Source organism: Pipistrellus hanaki, assembly GCF_964339955.1.
Source record: "Pipistrellus hanaki genome assembly, chromosome: 17".
In the NCBI taxonomy this organism is placed as follows: Eukaryota; Metazoa; Chordata; class Mammalia; order Chiroptera; family Vespertilionidae; genus Pipistrellus; species Pipistrellus hanaki.
Window position 1 is genome coordinate 6,523,792 of NC_140519.1, and position 22,590 is coordinate 6,546,381.

The 22,590-nt window shown below is 45.6% G+C and overlaps 1 protein-coding gene across 6 annotated transcripts in view; it reads left to right on the top strand.

Moving 5' to 3' along the window:
* TPD52 (tumor protein D52) overlaps positions 1–18,608 on the top strand; it is a 66,717-nt gene extending 48,109 nt beyond the window's left edge. The window contains exons 2-8 of one of the 6 annotated variants that reach the window (XM_084864326.1): positions 324–439; positions 3,071–3,219; positions 4,563–4,664; positions 5,686–5,712; positions 13,589–13,630; positions 15,266–15,326; positions 15,632–18,608. In XM_084864326.1, the coding sequence (XP_084720452.1) occupies positions 324–439; positions 3,071–3,219; positions 4,563–4,664; positions 5,686–5,712; positions 13,589–13,630; positions 15,266–15,326; positions 15,632–15,745 (611 nt within the window). In that variant the 3' untranslated portion in view covers positions 15,746–18,608. The remainder of the gene's footprint in view (positions 1–323; positions 440–3,070; positions 3,220–4,562; positions 4,665–5,685; positions 5,713–13,588; positions 13,631–15,265; positions 15,327–15,631) is intronic. The other 5 variants (XM_084864327.1, XM_084864328.1, XM_084864329.1 and 2 more) reach the window with 5 other exon arrangements.
* Positions 18,609–22,590: the final 3,982 nt, after the last annotated feature.

Below are 22,590 nucleotides of genomic sequence, written 5' to 3' on the forward strand. Positions count from 1 at the left end.
TCACTGTGACGGGGGGTCACTGTGAGGGGGGGTCACTGTGACGGGTCACTGTGAGGGGGGGTCACTGTGACGGGGGGTCACTGTGACGGGGGGGTCACTGTGAGGGGGGTCACTGTGACGGGGGGTCACTGTGACGGGGGGGTACCTGTGACGGGGGGGTAACTGTGGCCCTTTCTGGGCAAACTCGGTTGGTTCCGCCCTCATGGGTTTGACGGTGGGCCCACCCTCATGGGCTTGATGCTGGCTGGGGTCGGGGGTCAGGCTTACAGGAAGACTGTGCTTAGGCTGCGTGTCTTACAGCCTTTCTTTGTAACCCTGACAAGGTCTGCTGAGAACACACCCAGTGCCCGAGGCTGGGGCGGATGCTGCTGCCACGATCGGTGTCTCGGAGACCCTGTCCGAGGAGGAGCAAGAAGAGCTGAGGAGCGAGCTCGCCAAGGTACGGGAGTGCCCTCCGGAGCTTGCTGCTCTGCACTCAGGATAAAGCCCGCTTGGTGGCATCTGCAGTCCGCTCCCAGGGAGAGAACGCAGCGGGTGCGCACTTGTCCCAGAGCCGGAAGAGCAGGCAGGACAGAGAATCACTTGGTTTTTGCACGAGTGAAGGTGTATTTGAGTGAAGTGGGTCTGGGAAGGAGGGTGATGAGGAAGTGGATGAGACCGGTCTTCCTACGATTAATACCCTTGGCTTTCTGTCTGCATCCCTGACTTTGTTCTACCCTGGCTTGTGGTTTGACTGCTCTCTTTCTCTCTTTCAAAATTAACCATTTATCGTGTCCAGCTCCGTGGTGTTAGCACAGCCATAATGTTGTGCAACTGCCCCTTCTGTCTAGTTTTAAGCGTTTCCAGCACCCCAAGAGGAGCCCACAGTCATTAAGCGGCACCCCCAGCGCCCCTCAGCCCCTGCTAATCTGTTTCTGTGGATCAACCTGTTCTGGATATTTCACAGAAATAGAATTTTTCGACATGTGACCTTGTCCCTGGTTTCTTTCATTCAGCTTGTTGGTGGGGTCCTGACGCATGTTGGTCTTCACTGCTTTTCATGACGGAATGATAGTCTGAATCTACTATATTTTGCTTACCCATCCATCCACCCATGGACATTGGGTGTTTCCACCTTTTGACTCATAGGTACTGAGGAGCACTGTGTAAAAGGATTGTCTGCGTGCCTAATCCCAATGCCGTTGGCTATAAGCTTGGAGATGCTGTGCCATATGGTTATTCCACAGGACTCTTTGGGCAGCCATCAGACTGTTATCCGCAGCAGGAACACCATTTCTCATGCCCATCATACATCCTTGTGGCCAACGTTTGCCATTTTCTGTCTTTTTTATTATAACCATACTAGAGAGTAGTAAGTGATACTTCATTGTGGTTTTGATGCTGTTTACTAGTGACCAGTGCTATTGAGCCTCTTTTCTTGTGCTTATTAGCCATTTGCATATATTCTTTAAAGAAATGTATATTCTAATCCTTTGCCCAGTTTTTCAAAAACTTCTTTTGGTCTTTTTGTTGTTGAGATAAGAGCTCTCTATGAGATTTATAAGTAAGTGTGTGATTTTCAGATGTTTCTCCCCTTCTATGTGTTGCCTTTTTCTTTATCATGTCTTATTGCACAAAAGTTCCACATTGTGATGAAGTCCAGCTTATTTCCTCTTTAATTGCTTGTGCTTCTGGTGTTATATCTAAGAACTTATTTCTAAAACTCAGATCATGAACACCTATCCCTGTGTTCTCTTCTGAGACTCTCGGAGTGTATAGTTAAGCCTTCCATCTATTTTGAGATAATTCCCACTTATGGTTTGTTGGTGTCCAGTTGCTTGTAATACTATTCTCTCAACCTGCAAGGTCAGTAGTGATGTTGCCATTTTCATTTCTGATTTTAGGTATTTGTGACTTCACTTTTATTTGTTGTCATTCCAGCTAAAGACTTGTCAATGGGTTCCTTGATCTTCTCTGTTGTCTGTTCTGTTTCATTTGCCTTCACTCATATCTTTATTACTCCCTTCCTTCTCTTAGCTCTGGGTTGAGTTTTCTTTTCTTTTTTAGTTCCTTAAGGTATGCTGTCACATTGATTTGAGATCTCGCTGTTTCCTAATTGTAGGCCCTTAGAGCTGTCAGGTTCCCTTGGCGCACCCCTTTCATTGCGCCCCATAAGTCTTGTGTTGTCCATCTGAACCTAGATAAGATGGACAAGCTCCTAAAAACACATAAATGATCATAACTGATCCTCCAAAAAATAGAAAATCTGAACAGACCCACAGCATGTAAAGAGATGATATCAGTAACAGTCTTGTACTTTTTAGGAAGGTTTTTGATTACTGATATAATCTCTTTACATGTTGTGGGCCTGATCAGATTTTCTATTTTTTGGAGTCAAACACCTCCTCATACCAGGCACCTCACTGGTTGTTGGCCCCACTGCCCGGGGGGGGGGGGGGGGTGTTAATAGGGAAAGAGAGGGAGGGGCGGTGGCTGTCCTTGGAGCCGGGCCCACTTCCACCACCTCCCTAAGGTGGGTCAGTCAGCACCAGGCCACAGGGACTTCCATGGGGACCAGCCGCTCAGGGAGACAGATTTTTTATGGCTGTGCTTTGGTAGGCACTAGGGCTGTTGTTTTTGATATAACCGCAGATGGTATATGCAGAGGTTGGATTTTGTGCCTGTTTTGGTGGGAGCTGGAGATTAGTTTGAGTTAGTATGCAAATACCGGATTTTATGGGCATTTGAGTAGAAATGTCCAGCAAGACATGTGGGCCAGAGGTCAGGCGGGAATATTACCTGGTAGAGGCTTGAGTCCTGAGCCTGTGAAACAGCTGAGTAAGGACAGACAGGGACAGGGGGGAGGGTGGGACAGCGGAGGACCCCGCCATGTGGAAATAGAGGAAAGAGAAGCCTCACCGGAGAGATGAGCACATCACCAGCTTATTCACAGCATATCCTCTGTTATCTAGGAAGAGACAGATCAAACAACGTTTCAGAGTGACTTGAGAATGTTGAGCATGGTTTTGCACTAACAACTGTAACTCATCAAGTGATTTTGCTGTGTTCTCACCCCAACCTCTTGCTGCAGGTGGAAGAGGAGATCCAGACTCTGTCTCAGGTGCTGGCCGCGAAGGAGAAGCACCTGGCGGAGATCAAGCGGAAGCTGGGCATCAGCTCCCTCCAGGAGCTCCGGCAGAACATCGCCAAGGGGTGGCAGGACGTGACGGCGACGCCTGCGTAGGTCCCCGGACCATCGCTGGCCAGAGAGTCAGAGGGCCCTTCCTCCTGCTGTCTGGGGAGGGCTGGGAAGGCAGTGAGGACGAGGCTGCAGTTTTCTTTGTACTAAGCCGGTCACTTTCCTCTAACTCGCAAGCATACTCACTCTCCTGTGACTTTGGCCTTCCAGACCGTTGAAGGGACTAGAAAGAAAACCAGCCTCAACATGAGCCGAGGAAATACCATTTAAGTTCCTAGAGTGCTCTGTGTGGACTTGCCAGACCCGCACAGAGTAACGGGACGGAGTGGGCGGTGAGAGAACCCGAGACCAGGAGGTGGGCCCAGGGCAGTCTGGGTCACATACCGATCAGCAGGGGGGGCAGGATCCTTCTGCCCTCCTCTCTATTCCCAGGAGACTCCAGTCACCACCTCTGACACGTGCTGGCGGCAGGGCCCACCCCTTCATCTTTCAGTCATTTCGATCACGTGATGCTCTTTGTTTCCCACACGAGGAGCACAAGTCTAGCAATAGATTCTGAGCTGTGCTCTCTGCCGCCTGCATTCAGTCCCATCTGCTGAGCTGGGGACCCGCCGCAGCGAGGCCCGCTGACCTGACATGACTGCACCAGGGTGCCCACCCCGGGGCCCCCTTTCCACCCAGACTTGGCGGCAGTGGGTAGACACGCAGGAAACTGACACTGCGTTGGTTTTCATATTGACTGCAAAAGGGTCGATCTTTCCTATAATGTGGGTTCTGGGCCCTTTGCCGTGGGTCTCTATCCTTTTGTTTTGTTGATGTTTCCCCTTTGCTGATCCCCGGGGAGATGAGAGAGGGAGGCGGTGAGTCAGACCTTCGTGTCCCAGCCAACAGCACGGTTTTTCTGAATATCAGACCTGGAGGGTCCCTGTGCAGCATCCACCAGCCCTATCTGGTGGCTCTGCAGGGCAGTGTTCTGATATTCTTCCTGCTCATTTGGCGCATCTGGGTGATGACGTGCACGTGGGCCGGCCTTGCTTCTGGCCCCTTTGCTGGGAGGAGCTTGTAGAGGGGTGTGAGGAATTGGACTTCATCTTTGTTCTGTTTGCTCACCTGGCAAAGGCGAGGGATAGAGGAGTCCTTTCTTCCAGCCTCCGGTGCACTGTCACTGTTGCTCCGGGAATTCCTTTAGCCCTCGCCCTAACCAAGGGCCCTTCCCAGGCCTCTTCCTCTGGCTGCCGGGCAGCGCAGAAGGCTGTGTCCGAGTGATGGTTAGGATTTGGATGCCGTGATGAGGCCGACCCGGTGGCTGGGAAGGATTTGAGATGGTCTAGAAATGGAGGTTAGCTTCCTGTTCTTTGATCTGTTCTGTTCAAATTCCACACAGATACAAAAAGACATCTGAAACCTTGTCTCAAGCCGGACAGAAGGCATCAGCTGCTTTTGCATCGGTGGGATCGGTCATCACCAAGAAGCTGGAAGATGTCAAGTAGGTCCCGTTTTCTCTGGCTCGCTCGTGGCTGAGGCGGGTGGCAGTGTGCTGTGCTCGCCGCAGTGCTCGGCTCTGGTTCCTGGTGACCCTGGATTCCACTTAGGGCAGTAGCACGCCTACAAACCAGGGCCTGCAGGTCCCCCGGGCCTGGCCCTCTAACCTCTAGGTATAGTGTTCACAGTATCCACCTGTGAGTTCATTTAAGGTTCTGGAACAATTCTGGTTGTGAACTTTTGTCCTTCGAGTCCTTCCTGATCACGTGGAGTTAGCACGCCCCTTGTATGCAAGTTGTAGTTGTGGGCCGAGCCTGGTGTCTCCCTGGGGGTGAGTCCGGGAGCACCACAGCGCATGCGTGGCCTGAGACCTGCCTTGCCTCTCCGTGGTGCGTTCTCAACGGAGACACTTACCACACTCACGTGTGCCCTGCTGTGCACTCGTTTATAAGCCGTATCTGCTCCTGCTTATGCCCAAATCTTAATTTTGCACGGTTGCTTTTTGTTTTGCACTCTGTTTCAGTTGAGTGTGCAGAATTTTCCTGGCCATGCTGACAAACCCGCTTCCCATGTGTGCCCCCACCACGTGGGTCAGAGGAGCACTGGGAAGGATGGATGTGGCTTGAATTGGCTGCGCTTCTGTTGGCATGAAAGATTTGTTTTAAAAACAAAACCCTTAGATTGCATGACTCTCTGCTTTTCATTGTGGGGACAGATTTTACAACCAGAATTTTGTTGGCTGAACAACGTTGGCAATCCGGGTATTAGCCTTTGTGCACAGGACGCCAAAGAGCTTGCTCTTCGTGTCTGTTCTCCGCCGTCCGGAGCGTAAGGCGGTGAGCGCAGCGTCCTTCACCTGCTCACGACGGCGGACCCTCTCACGCGCTCAGCTCCTGTCGCGCTGACTCGGCTGGGTGGCGTTTCAGAATCCAGCTCAAACCTAACTTTGGAGAAGGGGTGACTTAATTGTTTTAGATTTACCCGAACTTGCTTTCTTTTTTACTGCTGGCTCTGGCTTCTTGCAGATTGCAAGCCTTTTCCCACTCCTTTAGGTAAGGGGCGTCCGCGCGGTCAGGCGGCCCAGCCCTCTGGCCGTGTGCTGCCTTAGGTTGTGGTGCCCAGTTGGATGGTCGTGTTCGTCCGCTGCCTGACTTTCTTGTTTGGAACACTTTCCTCTCCGGTGCTGTTCCTGTCTGTAAGGGAGGGTTTCTGGTAGACCATGGGAAACGAGTCAACGAAAGAACTGTTTGACGTGTGGTTCAAGGGCTGTGCATATGATTTTGACATTTCTTTTTTACTTTCATTTTTTAAAGAAACATCTCTGCCATGGCGTGCAGAATCCCTCCCTTCTCATGTGTGACTCTGTGTGTGCGGTGCTTTCCTTTCTTGGTGCCCTCGTCAGGATGTGTCTGCCTGCTCCCACGTGCACTCGTGCCAGCCCGGCTCGCACTGGCAGTCTGTCTCCTACAGTGTACCCGAGTGTCTTTTATGCATGTGGCAAACTCTACATACGATAACATGTGTATGGTAAAACACACGTGAGATAAAATGTACTAATACTCTGCACTTTTTAGTACCTGTTTAACTAGCTTAAAGTTTTTACAATTTATTATTTCTTTCCCGTCATTATATTCTTTGTGCACTCAGGGACGTTTCCCGGGCGTTAAAGGGAAGTAAAGTCCCATTGCACCAAAAGGGAAAGAAAGCCCGTCAAAGGGACGTCAGGCCTGACGGTGCCTTCCAGAAGGAGCCACCCCGATGCCGAGGGCACCGCTCGCCTCCCGTACAGATGGCTGAGCGTTAGGCAGGAGGCCAGGTGGAGGGGTCCCCAGAGAGCAGGCGGAGGCTGAGTGGTTGCCATCTCGGTCCTGCCATGCAAACGGTCTTCTCCATCACTCGCTATCCAGCTATTTGTCTTCTTAAGCAAAAGGGGACTTATGGCTGAGGCCCTTCTCTCCTAGGGACACAGTCCTGCTGGTCAGAGTAAATGACGGATAAATGAAGTCTAAATATTGAACCATCTAAAGCTAAAATTATGCTTTAAAAAAGGAAGAAGCCAGTGATAGGAGGGGATTCTGTATCTCCAGTGTTCATTTAAAAATGGTCTAAGTCAGGGGTCTTCAAACTATGGCCCGCGGGCCACATGGGGCCCGCAGAGGAGTCTGATCCGGCCCGCCAGGTTTTTTGGGCAGTGAGTGCAGCCGAGGTGTTACAGTAGGAATTAGTAGTTCATATAGTCCGGCCCTCCAGCTCTCTGAGGGACCGTGATCTGGCCCCCACTTTAAAAAGTTTGAGGACCCCTGCAATAAGGGAATACAAGGCCAATATACCTGATGAACATAGATGCTAAAATCCTCAACACAATTTAACAAATTGTGTCCAGCATTGCATTAAAAAGATCATTCACCATGACCAGTGGGATTTATTCCAGAGATGCAAGACTGGTGCAATACCCAGAAATCAATAAACATGATACATTGCATAAATGAATGGAAAGACAAAAGTCACATGATCATATCAAAAGAAGCAGAAAAAGCATTTGACAAAATCCAATACCCATTTTTGATAAAAACTCTCAGCAAAGTGGGAATAGAGGAAATATTTCTCAACATGATAAAGGCCACATATGACAAACCTACAGCCAACAGCACACTGAATGGGCAAAAACTAAAGCCATTTTCCCTCAGAACAGCAGCAAGACAGGGATGTCCACTTTCACCACTCCTGTTCTACATAGTACTGGAAGTCCTAGCCACAGCGATCAGACAAGAAGAAGAAATAAAATTAATCCAAATTGGAAAGGAGGAAGTAAAACTCAATATTCCCAGATGACATGATATTGTACATAGAAAACCCTAAAGACTCCATAAAAAAACTACTAGACTTAAAGAATTTGGCAATGTAGCAGGATACAAAATTAACACCCAAAAGCTAAGGCTTTTTTATATACCAATAATGAATTCTCAGAAAGAGAAACTAAGAAACAATTCCTTTTATCATTGCAACAAAAAAAATTAAGATACTTAGAAATAAATTTAAACAAGGAGGTAAAAGACTTGTACTTGGAAAACTATACGACATTGAAAACAGAGATAGAGGGAGATATAAACAAGTAGAAGAGTATACTTTGCTCATGGATTGGTTGAATTAACATAATTAACATGTCCATACTATGCAAGGAAATCTATAGATTCAATGCAATCCCTATTAAAATACCAACAGCATATTTCACAGATTTAAAACAAATATTCAAAAAAATTTTTTTTTGGACACCCCCTCAAGAAACAAACAAACAAACAACAACAACAACAAAAAACACCCTGAATAGCTGCAGCAATCTTGAGAAAGAAGAACAAAGTTGGAGGAATCACAATACCAGATATCAAGTTATACTGCAAAGCCACTGTAATCCAAACAGCCTGGTACTGGCTCAAGAACAGGAATATAGAACAGTGAACAGAAGAGAGAAGACTCCAGGAACCGACCCAAACCATTACACTCAATATTTGACAAAGGAGGCAAGAGCATACAATGGAGTCAAGACAGTCTCTTCAGTAAATGGTGTTGGGAAAATTGTATATAATAGATACATGTAAAAAATAAAACCAGACAGTTTCTAGGACAATGGAAACTAAAAAGAAAATAAACAAATGGGACTATATAAAAATAAAAAGCTTCTGCATAGCAAAAGAAACCATTAACAAAACAAGGAAGCCCACTGCATGGGAGAGCATACACTGAGTGGCCAGTTTATTATGATCTCTGAATGCATAATAATCTGGCCACTCAGTGTATGTATGTATATATCTATATATCTATATATCTATATATCTATATCTATATCTATATCTATATCTATATCTATATCTATATCTATATCTATCTATCAGGCCCGGTGCATGAATTCATGCATAGGTAGGGTCCGGCCAGCCTGGCCAGGGGGAGGGGACATGGACAGTTGGCCGGCCTGCCTGTTGGTCAAACTCCTGGTTGAGGGGACAATTTGCATATTAGCCTTTTATTATATAGGATATACACTGAGTGGCCAGATTATTATGCGTTCAGAGATCATAATAATCTAGCCACTCAGTTTATTTGCCAATGTTACATCCAATAAGGGTTTAATCTCCAAAATTTATAGGGAACTCATACAACTTAACACAAGGAAGATACACAATCCAATAAAAAAAATGGGCTAGGCACTTCTCAAAAGTGGACATACAGATGGCCTGAGACATATGAAAACATGCTCAAAGTCACTGATCATCAGAGGATGCAAATCAAAATGACAGTGAGATTCTATCTCACACCTCAGAATGGCTATCATCAACAAACAACAAGTGCTGGTGAGGATGTAGAGAAAAAGGACATACAGATGGCCAAGAGACATGAGAAAATGCTCCGAGTTACTGATGTATGCAGTAGTAAAAAAGAAGACTCTTACCCTGTGAGACAGCATGAGGGACCTGGAGAGCGTCATGATGCTAGGTGAAATAGCCAGTCAGAGAAAGACAAGTATGTCATGATCTCACTCATATGTGGAATCTAAGTCACACAATAGACAGGTGAAGGGAGTGAGCCAGAGGCATGGAAGCATGGAGCAGATGCGGAACCTCGAGGGAAGGCGGGGAGGGCCGGTGGGTGGGTGGTAGAAATCAACCAAAGACCTTGTATGCATTTATGCATACCCTATGGACACAGACAATAGGTGGTGAAGGCCTGGGGGGCGGGAGCTAGGTGGGGGCGAGGCTAGAGGGTGTCAGTGGGGGAGGACATGTGTAATATTTTCAGTAATAAAGATTTTTTTTAAATGGTCTAAGTGCTCCAGGTAGCTGTTTCAACAGCTTTATCTGAAGCTATATGAGTCCTAATACATATTCACTCCCATCATCCATCCTGCAAACATCCAAGTGGCTGTTGGGGGCAGGTCCAGACCACAGCCACTCACCCATCGTGGTTCCTTTGGGGGAGACACGGACATAGTGGGGGGAAGTGGGGGCGGGAGGAGAGTGGGCCTGGCAGGGAGCTGGGCCTGGAGAGCTCGGTTCCTACCTGGTTGCACAGTGCTCGGTGTGATCTGAACACAGACCTGAAAGAGGTGGCTGCGGAGAAAGGGTTTCGTCAGGGTGAGCCCTGCTCTCGCTCTCCCTTTGGAAGAGCCAGCAAATGTGCGAGGCGGAGCCTCGGTGCTTCCCGGAAAGGCACCCACCGAGTGTCCCTGCTCCTCTCCGGCGCCATCACAACCCCTTCTTGCATCTTTAAGAAACTGTTCCTGAACGATGTGCTCCTCCATTGCCAGCCCTGTTTTTAATAACCCATTGCAGAAAGGCTTTTGGTGAAAACTTGGAAATGAGAGAAATAAGATTATCTTTTGAAAGCTAAATTTGATAATTCTTACAAATTAAAACTTGGGGAAAGTTATTTAAAAAATAATTTCTAGTCTAAGAAGTCCTGATTGTAATTGGATTTAATGTGTTCATCCATAATAGAAAACATACCTAACAGGAAACATATGTAAAGAAAACCACATCTTTTATTTTTTTATTTTTTAAATATGTTTGTATTGATTTCAGAGAGGAAGGGAGAGGGAGAGAGAGAGAAACATCAACGATAAGAGAGAATCATTGATTGACTGCCTCCTGCACGCCCCCTACTGGGGATCGAGCCCGCAACCCAGGCATGTATCCTTGACCGGAATCCAACCCGGGACCCTTTGGTCCGCAGGCCACTGTTTACCTGCTGAGCCAAAAGGTTAGGGCAAAACCACATCTTTTAAATCAGTGAGTCGCAGAGGCAAACACAGGCCATGTGCCCTGAGGACCTGCAGGGAGAGGGAGCTGGGTAGTCTCACTCCCAGCAGCAGGCGTTTTCTGCTCGTAGGCCCTGGGCATGGCTGGTTAATCCTGTTAAGTCCCCTTTGTTCTGGCTCCTCGCTCACCCAGAGGACAGGGGCAGGCATCTCAGTCTGCAGGAATTGTGGGTATTCTGCTGAGTGGGATTGTTAGGCTCAGCAGCAGTTTTTATTTTATGCCATCAATCAATACATTAGCATTTGGGATTTGGATTCTGACTTAAGCCTCTAGCGGATGTGCGAGGAGGAGGTGGGGGAGGAGGAGGGATCTGTTTGTGACGCCTGAGAGACAGGTGCAGTGTGTGTGGGAAGCGGAAGGAGTGTTATCCTGGAGGCCCTCTGGGGACAGCCAGCTTTCCCCGGGGGCGTGTTCACATCCAGCCTCTCATTTGCTTACCTTCTACATATATGTGCTCAGCACTCTTGCTTTAATGTTTTGAGAAAAAAAAACAAAAAACATTAAACCACCCCTTGGTTCTGGTGTTGAACACCGATGTTAGAGTTATTAATAGTGTACATAATAATTCAGTAGCCTCATTAGGCAAGTATTTCTGGTATAGTTAAGAGGAAATGCTAATTCGTCTTTTTTTCCAAGGGAGCTTTTTCTTTCTCTCTCTCTCTTTTTTAACATGTGTTTCTTTATATAAACCGATAGCTATTTTTTTACTTGTTTTGGGCTCCTCTGCGTTCTTACAGCTGGCACCTGATCCCAAAAATGTCTTCCTGGACATTTGATCTCAGTTATCTACTACGGACTGACAGCGGCTGAGTGTCCTGATCACAGCCTCTACGGAGGAGAATCCCAATCGTCTTTTTTCCCATTCAGTCCAAACAGTTGGAAGATCACCAGGAAGTTAGCTGTGGTCCAGGTGTCCTGTGACGCTGGCTGAAGTGCCAGCGGCAGTGTGGCTGTAGGCAGCTTTTTTAGGGTCCCATGAAGGGCCAGTAACATCTGGAGTCCTTGTACTGCGCTGATTTTTATTAATTTCCATCCTTCAAATATGGATCCAACATCAAGCAGGCAAAGGATTAGCAGATTTCTCTCAGAATAGATTCCCACTGTTCTAGGACAGAGAGAATGCTGAGCTGTGTGCATCCTTTCCTGTGTTATGAAGACATTAATTCTGAAGATGTCCACGTGGTTGGTTTACTTGTTACCTTGACTACACCAGCTGCCAGCATATCTTGATTTATATGAAGATCATACTTCATATTATTACATATTAATGCAAAGCTAGATTTGGGAAGCTGCACTGGAAACACGTCACCTGTAAAGCTGAGTCTTGGAGAAAATTAAATCGGACACACAATTTTTAAAAAGAATAGAGAATTAGCCCTGACTGATTTGACTCAGTGGATAGAGCGTCGGCCTGCGGACTGAGGAGTCCCAGGTTCAGTTCCAGTCAAGGGCATGTACTTTGGTTGCAGGCACATCCCCAGTAGGGGGGTGTACAGGAAGGAGCTGATCGATCTTTCTCTCTCAGTGTTTCTAACTCTCTATCCCTCTCCCTTCCTCTCTGTAAAAAATCAATAATATATATATATATTTTAAAAAGAATATAGAAGTAATACCTTAAATTGTCCAATTTACCCAGAGGAAATTATTTACCAAAAATGCTGTCAGGGTGTTTGTTCTTAGCCAAGTAACAGCATCCACGGGACTCGGTGACTGTGAGCCCAGGGAAGGCCATCCTGTGAGGTAGCCTCTGTGGGATGCGGCTGAGAGGAGGCGACCGTGACCCTGAGCCGACAGTGAACGCATTGCCCTTGAGTAAGAAGGTGGTCCTACTCAAACAGGGGCCAAATGTTATTTGAATGACCATTAAGAACATTTCATTTAGCCAAAACTGGTTTGGCTCAGCGGTAGAGCGTTGGTCTGCGGACTGAAGGGTCCCAGCTTTGATTCTGGTCAAGGCCATGTACATTGGTTGCGGGCACATCCCCGGTAGGGAGTGTGCAGGAGGCAGTTGGTTGATGTTTCTCTCTCATTGACATTTCTAGCTCTCTATCTCTCTCCCTTCCTCTCTGTAAAAAAATTAATAAAATATATTTTTAAAAAAAGAACATTTTCATTTAATTGATAAGAAATACAAGTGTCTCTTACTAGAAAACTGATATGACTACTACCAAGGGAGCATACGTAAATCACTTAACATCACCAAATAGGCGATTTGCTTTGAACTTTCCTATTCTGGTGACAAATATGTGGGAGAAAGATGGTCAAGGAGCCCTCCCTGGCCTGGCTTGTATGTGTGTGTACCTGTGTGTGTGTGCACTGATTTTTGAGGGGAGGTGGTGAACCTTAAATTGGGAGTCCCAAAGACCTGGGTTTTACTTTTATTTTTTATTGATTTCAGAGAGGAAGGGAGAGAGAGTTAGAAACATCAATGATGATATAGAATAATTGTTCGGCTGCCTCCTGCACGCTCTCTACGGGGATTGCTCCTGCAATTGGGCATGAGCCCTGACCGGGAATCCAACTATGACCTCCTTGTTCATAGGTCAGCGCTCAACCACTGAGCAAACCCGCCTGGGCCATCTGGGTCTCATTCTGGTTTCTGCCGTAACCTTTGGTGAATCATTTACTTCTGAGCCGGGTGCTTGACGCCCAGCGGATCCAGGTGGAAACAATTTCCACGTGCTGTAAACATGAAGAGTGAACTGTTGGCTGTTAACTGCTGGCTCAGGAGTAGAAGTACACATTAGAGTAACTTTGACCCCCTCCACCTCAGAAAGTAGATAATTCTTCTTTTTTTAAAATATATTTTATTGATTTTTTACAGAGAGGAAGAGAGAAGGATAGAGAGTTATAAACATCAATCAGCTGCCTCTTGCACATCCCCTACTGGGGATGTGCCCGCAACCAAGGAACATGCCCTTGACTGGAATCGAACCCGGAACCTTTCAGTCCGCAGGCTGACACTCTATCCACTGAGCCAAACCGGTTTTGGCAAAAGTAGATAATTCTTTACAGTGCCACAGGAACATGCTTCTTCTAAGAGCAGACTTCTGTTTATTTTATCATGTCTCATCACCGGTGTACTAACTTCCTTTTTCTCTTTTTAATGCTGCCTTAGTATTCGCTCCATTCAGCATTCAATTAGCATGCCTGCTATGAGGTAAAGTATATTTTTACAAAGTGTTGTTGGTCTCCTGCTTTCTTAGTCTTTGTTGAGTTGATCACCAGGAACTTTCTGAAGTAAAAGTCAAGAGTTCTCCCTAAACAAGCTGCTGCTTTAGGCTCTGGATCAGTTTTCAGCTGCTCCTCCTATCATGATAGGATGGGTGTGAGAGCTCCATTAAATGCTGTGCTTTCTTTAAAAAAAAAAAAAAAAAAAAAATATATATATATATATATATATATATATATATATATAAATATATATATATTTATATATATATTTATATATATATTTATATATATATATTTATATATATATATAAATACTAAGACAGTGTCTTATATTAATTTTTTCTCCCAAAGTTGCACTAGGTCTTATTTTCAGGGGATGTCTTATCTTTCCACGTGCTAGGTCTTATTTTCGGAGGATGTCTTATTTTCAGGGAAACACGGTATTTGTTTTATTTTGTAAATCTATTGTTTTATATCTGAAATCTGTTTCATTGAAAATATGACCACGGCTTATCAAATAAACCTTTCTTCTCACGAATGCCGGTGCCGGACCTCTGTCCACCGTAGCTTAGTCACACTCTCCTTTCTCCACCCTGGATTCCAAGTCCCTCATCCCTCAGGGACTTTGGGAGCCGCCCGTGACCTGATTCTGTCCTCCTTCATCGGGATGCCCTTGCAAATCCAAATGTTAGGGCCTCACCTGCCTCCCTAGAGAGGCACGTGGAGGGTCTCCAGCAGCCTGTTTGGCTTAACTGTCAGTGGGCACAGAACCACCTGGAGGGCTTGTGAAGGCCTCTGCTTGCCACCCCCTGGAGTTTCTGACTGTCCGCCTAGGGTGGGACCTGAGAATCCGCATTGTGAGCAGGCTGCCTAGAGCTACTGATGCAGCTGGTCTGGGACCACACTTAGGACTGGCTGCCCATTGCCGCTGTGGACGGAGGAGGGCCCTGTCCCCTCCCTCACCTTCATCTCGGTAGCAGGAAGGTTATTCGAGTTGGGTGGATAGTAAATGGCAGCCATCCGAGGAGAGGGACCAAGGCACTGCGACGCCCTGGAGGAATGTGGACGGGCATGAAGGCGTGGGAGGGGCTTTCCGTGGGCACAGAGCTTCTGCCCGGGGCAGCTCTGTGAAGAGGCCGAGCCAGGTTTCTGGGCTCCTTCCCGGTCCATTATGAAGCTGATCCCTGGTACGGGTCCGCCTCCGGTTGGCCTGTCCTGCTTGATGATGTGGATTCACGCAGGAGTCTGCCAGGCAATGTGTGGACTTAAACACGAGTTCTAGAGCATGGTGCCTTAGCCAGACTAAGCGACCCAGCAGGGACAGCTGGTTGGGAGAGTGACAGAGCTGGTGTGTTACCTGACTTGTTTTGTCATCGCACATGCACTTGATTTATCTCCACTGATATGTCTTAGGCTGGGTTTGCTCCTGGGCAAAGGCATCACTGTAGAAATCTTAGAATAGAAGCGGACAGTTTCCACCTGTGGGCGTCCTGCACACCTGTGGGCACCCAAGATCGCTGTTCTTCTGCCGAGAGTAATGGCTACGAGGAGTGCAGTCAACTAATGATGTTTTCAAAATGTGTCGCTTTCTTTATTATATATATATTTTTTCTCTCCTTAGAAACTCCCCGACTTTCAAATCATTTGAAGAGAAAGTTGAAAACTTAAAGGCAAGTAGAGAGGTGAACATGGTTTTTTTGTTATCTTTTTGTTTGTTTGTTTGTTTGTTTGTTTTGTTTTCTTGCTTGCTGCCTGAACTCTTTGGTGTGGGTAGATTACTATTTTTAAAATATTTAAAGAACTTTAATAACTTTATTATTTACATGATTACTATATGTAAGGTGATCAGTTTTAATCAGTGTTCTGAATGTTTTGAGTGTTTGATGTAGCATGGTAGCATCCTGAATGCAGAAAAAAAATGTGTAATTTCTCAGTCAGATAAGTTTGTGTTTCCTGATACCTCTTTCTTTTTGAACTTCTTAAAAAGTCTAAAGTAGGGGGGCCCAAGCCTGCCGGAGGCGATTTCGGGGACGTCTTGAACTCGACTGCCAGTGCCACGGCCACGGAGCCTCATCCGGAGCAGACACGGGCGGGCCCGTGAGGTGCTGCCTGTCCCACCACTGTCAGATGCTGCCAGCGAGACCCAAGCACATCCTGTCAGCGTTCATCGCTGTGATCCCACCCCACGTGCTTTCGTTCAGCCTGTGTATTCCTTTGACTACGTAGTCTGTGGGTTAAACAAAATAAAAATCTTCACCTCTGCCCCTGGGACACCCCCTTCACTGTGCCTTCAGGCCCGTGACGGAGGAAGGCCGTTCCACAAACACGGTGGTGCCCGGGCCTCGCTAGGATGCTGGGAGGAGAGGCAGGCTGTCAGCATGGCTTCCCTGCTTTCCCAAATCGCTCTGGATCTGGGGTGCCAGTTTGGTCTTTGTCTTCTAAATGATTCTCTTTTCCTCCTCCTCAAAGCCTCTGTATGTTTGATTTCTGACTAAAATTGTTCCTTTAAGTTTTTTGAATCCTGGTTATTAAAAGTCTTGGCATAATTTCCTTCACCTCCGAGGGGAGAACTACCAGCTGCAGACATTGTGGAGAAGACATTGTTTGGGTGTGAGGTTATCTTATATCTTGGGTGTCTGAAGACAGAAGATGAAGTACATCAGCTCTACATCCCACTAGTTATCTATTATAGAAAAGCCCAAGCAACCATTACAACCAAACAACCAGAACTACCAGTCAACCAGTCATACGACACGCACTGACCACCAGGGGGCAGACACTCAACACAGGAGCTGCCCTCTGGTGGTCAGTGTGCTCCCACAGCCGGCCAACCTCCTGTGGTCCCTCAATGTGGCTGGCCAACCTCCCGAGGCCCCTCCTCCTGTCTCTCCCTCCTGCCAGCAAGCCCCAGTTGGCCAGCCCCAATTGGGACTGGGCAAGACGGCCTCGATCATGGAGACCATGATCGCTGGCCAGGCCTAGGGGCCCCACCCATGCATGAATTCGTGCACCGGGCCTCTAGTAGTTTTATAAGTGACAATATGTCCAGTAATTCTAACTCCTTAGTGACTAGAGAGTGGGACTCCCACATCCTTGTTACCATTTATGACAGTAGTCATTTCAGTGCACTGGTTCTTAGGCTACTTACATCACCCTGTTTTTCACTGGATTAACGTTGTGTTTCATGGTATGCAGGACAACATTCTGAACCAAGCATATTGTATTATCAGTAGGTTGATACAGGAACACTCCCATCAAATAACAATTCAAAAGCCAGAAGTTTTTCAGACCTAAGTAGAGGTAAAAATGCTAAAATCAGTCACATGAGGGAAACATTCCTGTCTTCATTTAATTAATTTCCCACCACTTAAAAATAAGCACACAGTTACCTAATATAATTTGAACAGATTTTATACTAAAGGGTTGGTGGTAACTCCACAGGATTTAATGCATTAATAAAAATCAACTCACCATTTTCTACGGACATGTTTTCAGTGTGTTAGAAATTATTACATGATTCTGCAGATGTGTGCCCTGCTTCAGACACTGCGTGTCAGGACTGAGTGCACCGAATGGAAGGAACTGCATGGAGGCATGTGCTCTGTTAATTGTAACAGCTACCAGTTCGTCACCACTACCCTTTCCTTCTGCTGTGTATGGTTATGGCTTACAATGTTGTATTTGTTATTTATCAAGTTGTGATAGTTTTATTATTGTTTATGCCCGATGCTAATTGCCAAGCTTGGAGTAACCTACAGCGTTTTTAAACAGCATGGCTAGATTTACTTTGACAGAAATTATCTTAGGAAACCATATTTGAAAATGCACAAGTGTTGACTGTTCTAAAGTAACATACTGCCCGTCTTGATTATCAGAGTTTGATTATTAGCACTTAGGATGCTACTATTATTGTAAAAGCTTAATAAATCCTGTGTGCCAATAGTATAGGTCTCGATATTACTGTCAGACCAATGGTCTGCAAACAGCTTGTTGTATTAAAGTCATCAATGGGTGTCTCTGCTTTAAGTCATTGCTTAATGGGATCAGGCTAACATATTATAAATTATTTCCTTATAGAGAATTTAAGGCGAAGGCCATTGCAGCATTGTCCCAGAGGAGGAGATCTGTAGAAATATGTTTCTTCTTTAAATAGAAATATTGTGGCTACTTGGCATAACTGTTAAGTTATATTTTTCTACCAACTATGTCAACTTTAATTTTTTTTATCACAATATCTTTTCATTATATTGTTTCTTGAGCATCCCGCTGTTACTATGTTTTCAACAAGGCAAAAAGGAGTATAAAGTCAATTTTTTTTAGCGAAATATCCTCCAGTCTCTTTAGCTTCTTCAGAGAAGGGATAGAAATGGGGGTAGAAATGGGCTGGGTGTTGGGGGTGTAGGTGATGGCTGTGAAAGGAGAAATCAGAGAATCACTACACTTAATCTAAACATGATTTAATTTACTGCATAGTAAGTGGCCTCTTTAAAGAAGTAGTCAAAAGTAGGGGGAGAGTGAATTTAGAAAAATAGAGATGGATTTGGAAATATTATTCAAATAAAAGTGGTCTTTGTGAGGATTCCATGTTATGAATGCACAGCTCCCTCTGTTGTGTTTTGTGTTTGACACTAAGAAAACAGCAACTTGAGAGCAAACTCTCAGATATTCAAGGATTCAGGAAGCTTCTGAGAAGAAAATCACCTCTGAGTGTCCCCTGCTTACAAAGGAACTGTCCTTGGTTTATGGAGTTTGTGGGAATAAACCAAGAATTCTTATGCTAATGAGGCCAAAGTAACCACTGGAAGAGAGAACTCACTGGATTATCATCTCGGTAACGCAAACTACTGAAATAGAGAAAAAAGCATGTTTAATTTGGGTTCACTATTTCTGGATCTGTTAATCAAGAAATGCACACTATTTTTCTTTTGTATAGCATTTGAAAACAATAAAAAGTCTATACTTTGGGTTTGGGTCTTTTTGTATATATCACCTGAAAGGCGGACAGCTGCTCTCCGGTCCCTCCACGTCCTGGACATGGAGAAGCACCAGCAGCAAACAAAACTGACCCAGTGAGTCCAGCTGGAGGCTGCGTGCCGCCCACCCAGAGCCTTCGCGGGCGGACGTGCTGTGTGGGGGGGTGCCAGGGGGGGTGCGGGGGAAGGCCCTGTCAGGATCCATCTATTTCTCTTTTAAAATCATTTAATTGAGATAAAGGTGACATACTAAAATGGCGCAAATTTAAATGTACAGTTTAATGTTTCAACGTGTATACATTCACCTAATAGCACCACAATCCAAACAATGAACAGTATCCATTGTCCCGCTCACCAGTTTCCTAATAGGGCCCTTTTGTTACCTCTCCCTCAGGCCCCTCTTCTTAGCCCGTCTCCAGCCAATACTGCTTTGTGTCACTAGTTTGTGTTTTCTAGAATTCTTTAAAAATTGGATCATATTGTCCACGTTTCTTTATAGCTCTGAAAACTCAGATGAAAAATCACAATTTTGCCCTGAGGAGACATTTGGCCACTAACTAGTGATTGTCCCATTGTGATTTTGATTAATTATAGGCACTATGTTAGGTTACATTGAATATAAAGCAGTATCACTTTAAAAAAATATTTTTTTAATCCATTTCAGAGAGGAAGGGGGAGAGAGAAACATCAGTGATGATAATCATTGATCAGCTGTCTCCTGCATGCCCCCTACTGGGGATCGTGCCCTTGACCAGAATTGAATCCAGGACCTTTCAATCCACAGTCTGACACTTTGTTCACTGAGCAAAACCAACTAGGGCAAGCAGTATCACTTTTAAGTAAACCTGCAACCTTAGGTTTCACAATTTTCATACTGTCCTCATTCTGAAATCTAGATGAACCAAAGTAAGGTAAATAACTCACAGAAATGGTAAGCCACCTGAGAGTGGGGTCTGCATATGCTTGTCACCTGCCAGGATTTCATATTTAGAGAAATGCTGTAAGGCAACTAAAATTCTTGCCAACTCTCATCTGTAATTTTGATGTTACTTAGTGAAGCTGGCTGGCAGTGGTTATTTTAATGTGGTTTTCCTAGAATACAGCAAAAACTAATTTTGTTGTTTGAATATTTTTAAGTGGGTAATATTTTAACACTCCATTTGAACATGCTTTAGAGTCCCCTTCCCTTGGTTTTAGGCTTTAATCTCTGTTCTTATTTTTCACTTTGCCAATTTCCCAGAATTCCCTTCTTCCAACTCCTTAAATGTTATGCCTATCCCCTCTCATCTACATGAACTCCCTAGTGATCTTATTAATCTCTATGGCTGAAAAGACTCTTGAGATATTAATATCTCCCCATGGTATGACTAGCCCTATTCTTTTATCCAGGTTTTCATGCAAGCTTAAGACTCATGCATTCTAATCACCTCCATATCGCCACTGGTAGTCACTCAATTGAATTTCCAGTAAGTGTTGGGCATTGTATGTTCATTTCCCTTAATATTTTACTCAAGGATGTGGCTTCATCACCTTTCCATAGATGAGATCACAGCCAGGGGATGTGGAGCCAGGACTTAAACTATTTTCTATTCACTTTCCTTGTCATTGGCCATTTCTAATATTTTTACAAAGCATAGCAACTACTTGCAAACGATAGGGGGGAAAGGCCTATATGACAAAGAAGGTGTGGTTCAAGGGAAAGAGCAGGACCAGAATCTCTGGGCCATGAAGACACTGCATCAGAGCTGATGTTACGGGTGGTGCCTGAACAGGCAAGGACCGTGTGCGGATACCTCCTTGCTGATAAGCCCAGTTGTCTCATTTGCTGCTCTGTTGCTGTACCAAAGGCAAAGAACTTAGCATAACTTGAAATCAGCTGATACAAACTCACTCATATATTAAAAACTTGAAGATTTGTCCCAAAATACCTGTTAGAATCCCTAAATAATTTATCATCTGGCTGAGGCAGGACAGGAACACAGTATATCTGTTACAAGAGCTGGGATGTTACTGATGCCATTTGTCCTGTAGATAGTTGATGTAGGAGGTTTACACACACTTCCTTAAGTTTAACACAGGGTCTAATAATTTGGTTTAACAGCGAGGGAATCAAATTAACATTAAACTGGGTTCATTTTTTATTTTTTTATTTATTGATTTCAGAGAGAAAGGGAGAGGGAGAGAGAAACATTAATGATGGACTGCTGGCCGCCTCTTACAAGCCCCCTACTGGGGATGGAGCCCGAAACCTGAGCATATGCCCTTGACCGGAATTGAACCCGAGACCTCTCAGTCTGCAGGCTGATGCTCTATCCACTGAGCAAAACTGGCTAGGGCGAATTATGGGTTCTTAAGATCACAGTCCAATGTTCATTATAAGTTACCACACATCTCCCCGAAGTAGAAGGAAATAGCAACAGTCATACAGAATAATGCAAAAATGTCTTATGCAAGACAAGTAATGGCAAGGGAAATGCATGGTTTAAGCCGGCCTTGAAGGAAGAACTCACCTGGAGTGGAATTTATCTTAAGCCCCTTAACTGAGTTTGTAAGGATTACCTTACAGTTGGCTAACAGTAAGTCTGTAATAAGCGATTCATGCAGTTACGCGCCATTCCAAGGTTAGCTTACTTCTGGTGTTTTGTATTTTGTCTGAACATGCAATTGACGAGAACATAAAGGCGTTATTAAAATAGAGGCTGTCTCACATAAAAAACCCTCCTGCCAAAGTGCCTGCAAATAAGTTGGGAAGGGCGCTTGCCGTCTCCTCTCAAAATAACTAATCACATATAAATAATTACATAACTAATTAATATAAGATTGTTGGGTAGAACAGTGTTTCCCAACCTTCTCTCATGATGAGAATCACCTGGTGGAGTTTTTAAAACACAGATTCCTGAATCCCAACTAAGAAGTGCTAAACTAGAATTTTTGGGAACATATAGGTAAAATTGTATACTTAACTAGTGCTCTAAGACAGATGTTATATACAGAGCAATAAGTTAGGTATGCAATTTTACCTATATGTTCTCAAAAATTCTAGTTTAGCACTTCTTAGTTGGGATTCAGGAATCTGTGTTTTAACAACTCCACCAGGTGATTCTCATCATGAGAGAAGGTTGGGAAACACTGGGGTAGAAGATGGTTGGGCAGCTTAATTTGTCAACATTTATTCAATATGGTATTGGGCTCGGTTTTGAAGAGTGTGGGCAAAACCTGTGGATTAACATTGGGGAAGAAACACGGAGAAAAATCACGAGCGAGGATGAGGTAGGGCCTCTGGGAAGATTCAAGTTTTTTTTTTATTTTTTAAAAAATATTTTATTGATTTTTCACAGAGAGGAAGAGGGATAGAGTTAGAAACATCGATGAGAGAGAATCATCGATCAGCTGCCTCCTGCACACCACCCACTGGGGATGTGTCCGCAACCGAGGTACATGCCCTTGACCGGAATCGAACCCGAGACCAGTCCGCAGGCCTACACTATCCATTGAGCCAAACCGGTTTCGGCGACTCGTGTTTTTTTAAACTAACGGGATCAGGCAGAGACCCAACTGGGAGCAGGATTTCACTAAGGTCTGCGGCTGGCGTGGCCGTCCAACTGCGAAAAGGGGGCGCAGACGATGAACAGAATTGCTGTAAGTCAACTCTATGGGGTATTAAGAGGTGCCGAGTGGAACAGCGAATACCCGGGGCCCCACAGTGCGTATTGGGGTTCCAACGAAGACCTGAAGAGCGGGGGCACGAGCCTTGCGGCCCCCCGGGCACACGCGCAGGCGGCGGGACAGCATTTGCAGCAGGACAAGGCCCACGGGGTGCCCGGGAGGGCGACGAAGAACGCTTTCCCCGCTGAGCGAAGCGGCCCGCGGCCAGCACCGGGCCTCCAGCCACGGACTTCGCGCAGCCAGGCAACCGGGGAAGCCGCCAACCCGCGCATGCGCCGACTACCCCGCGCGCACTTAGTGCGGAGCG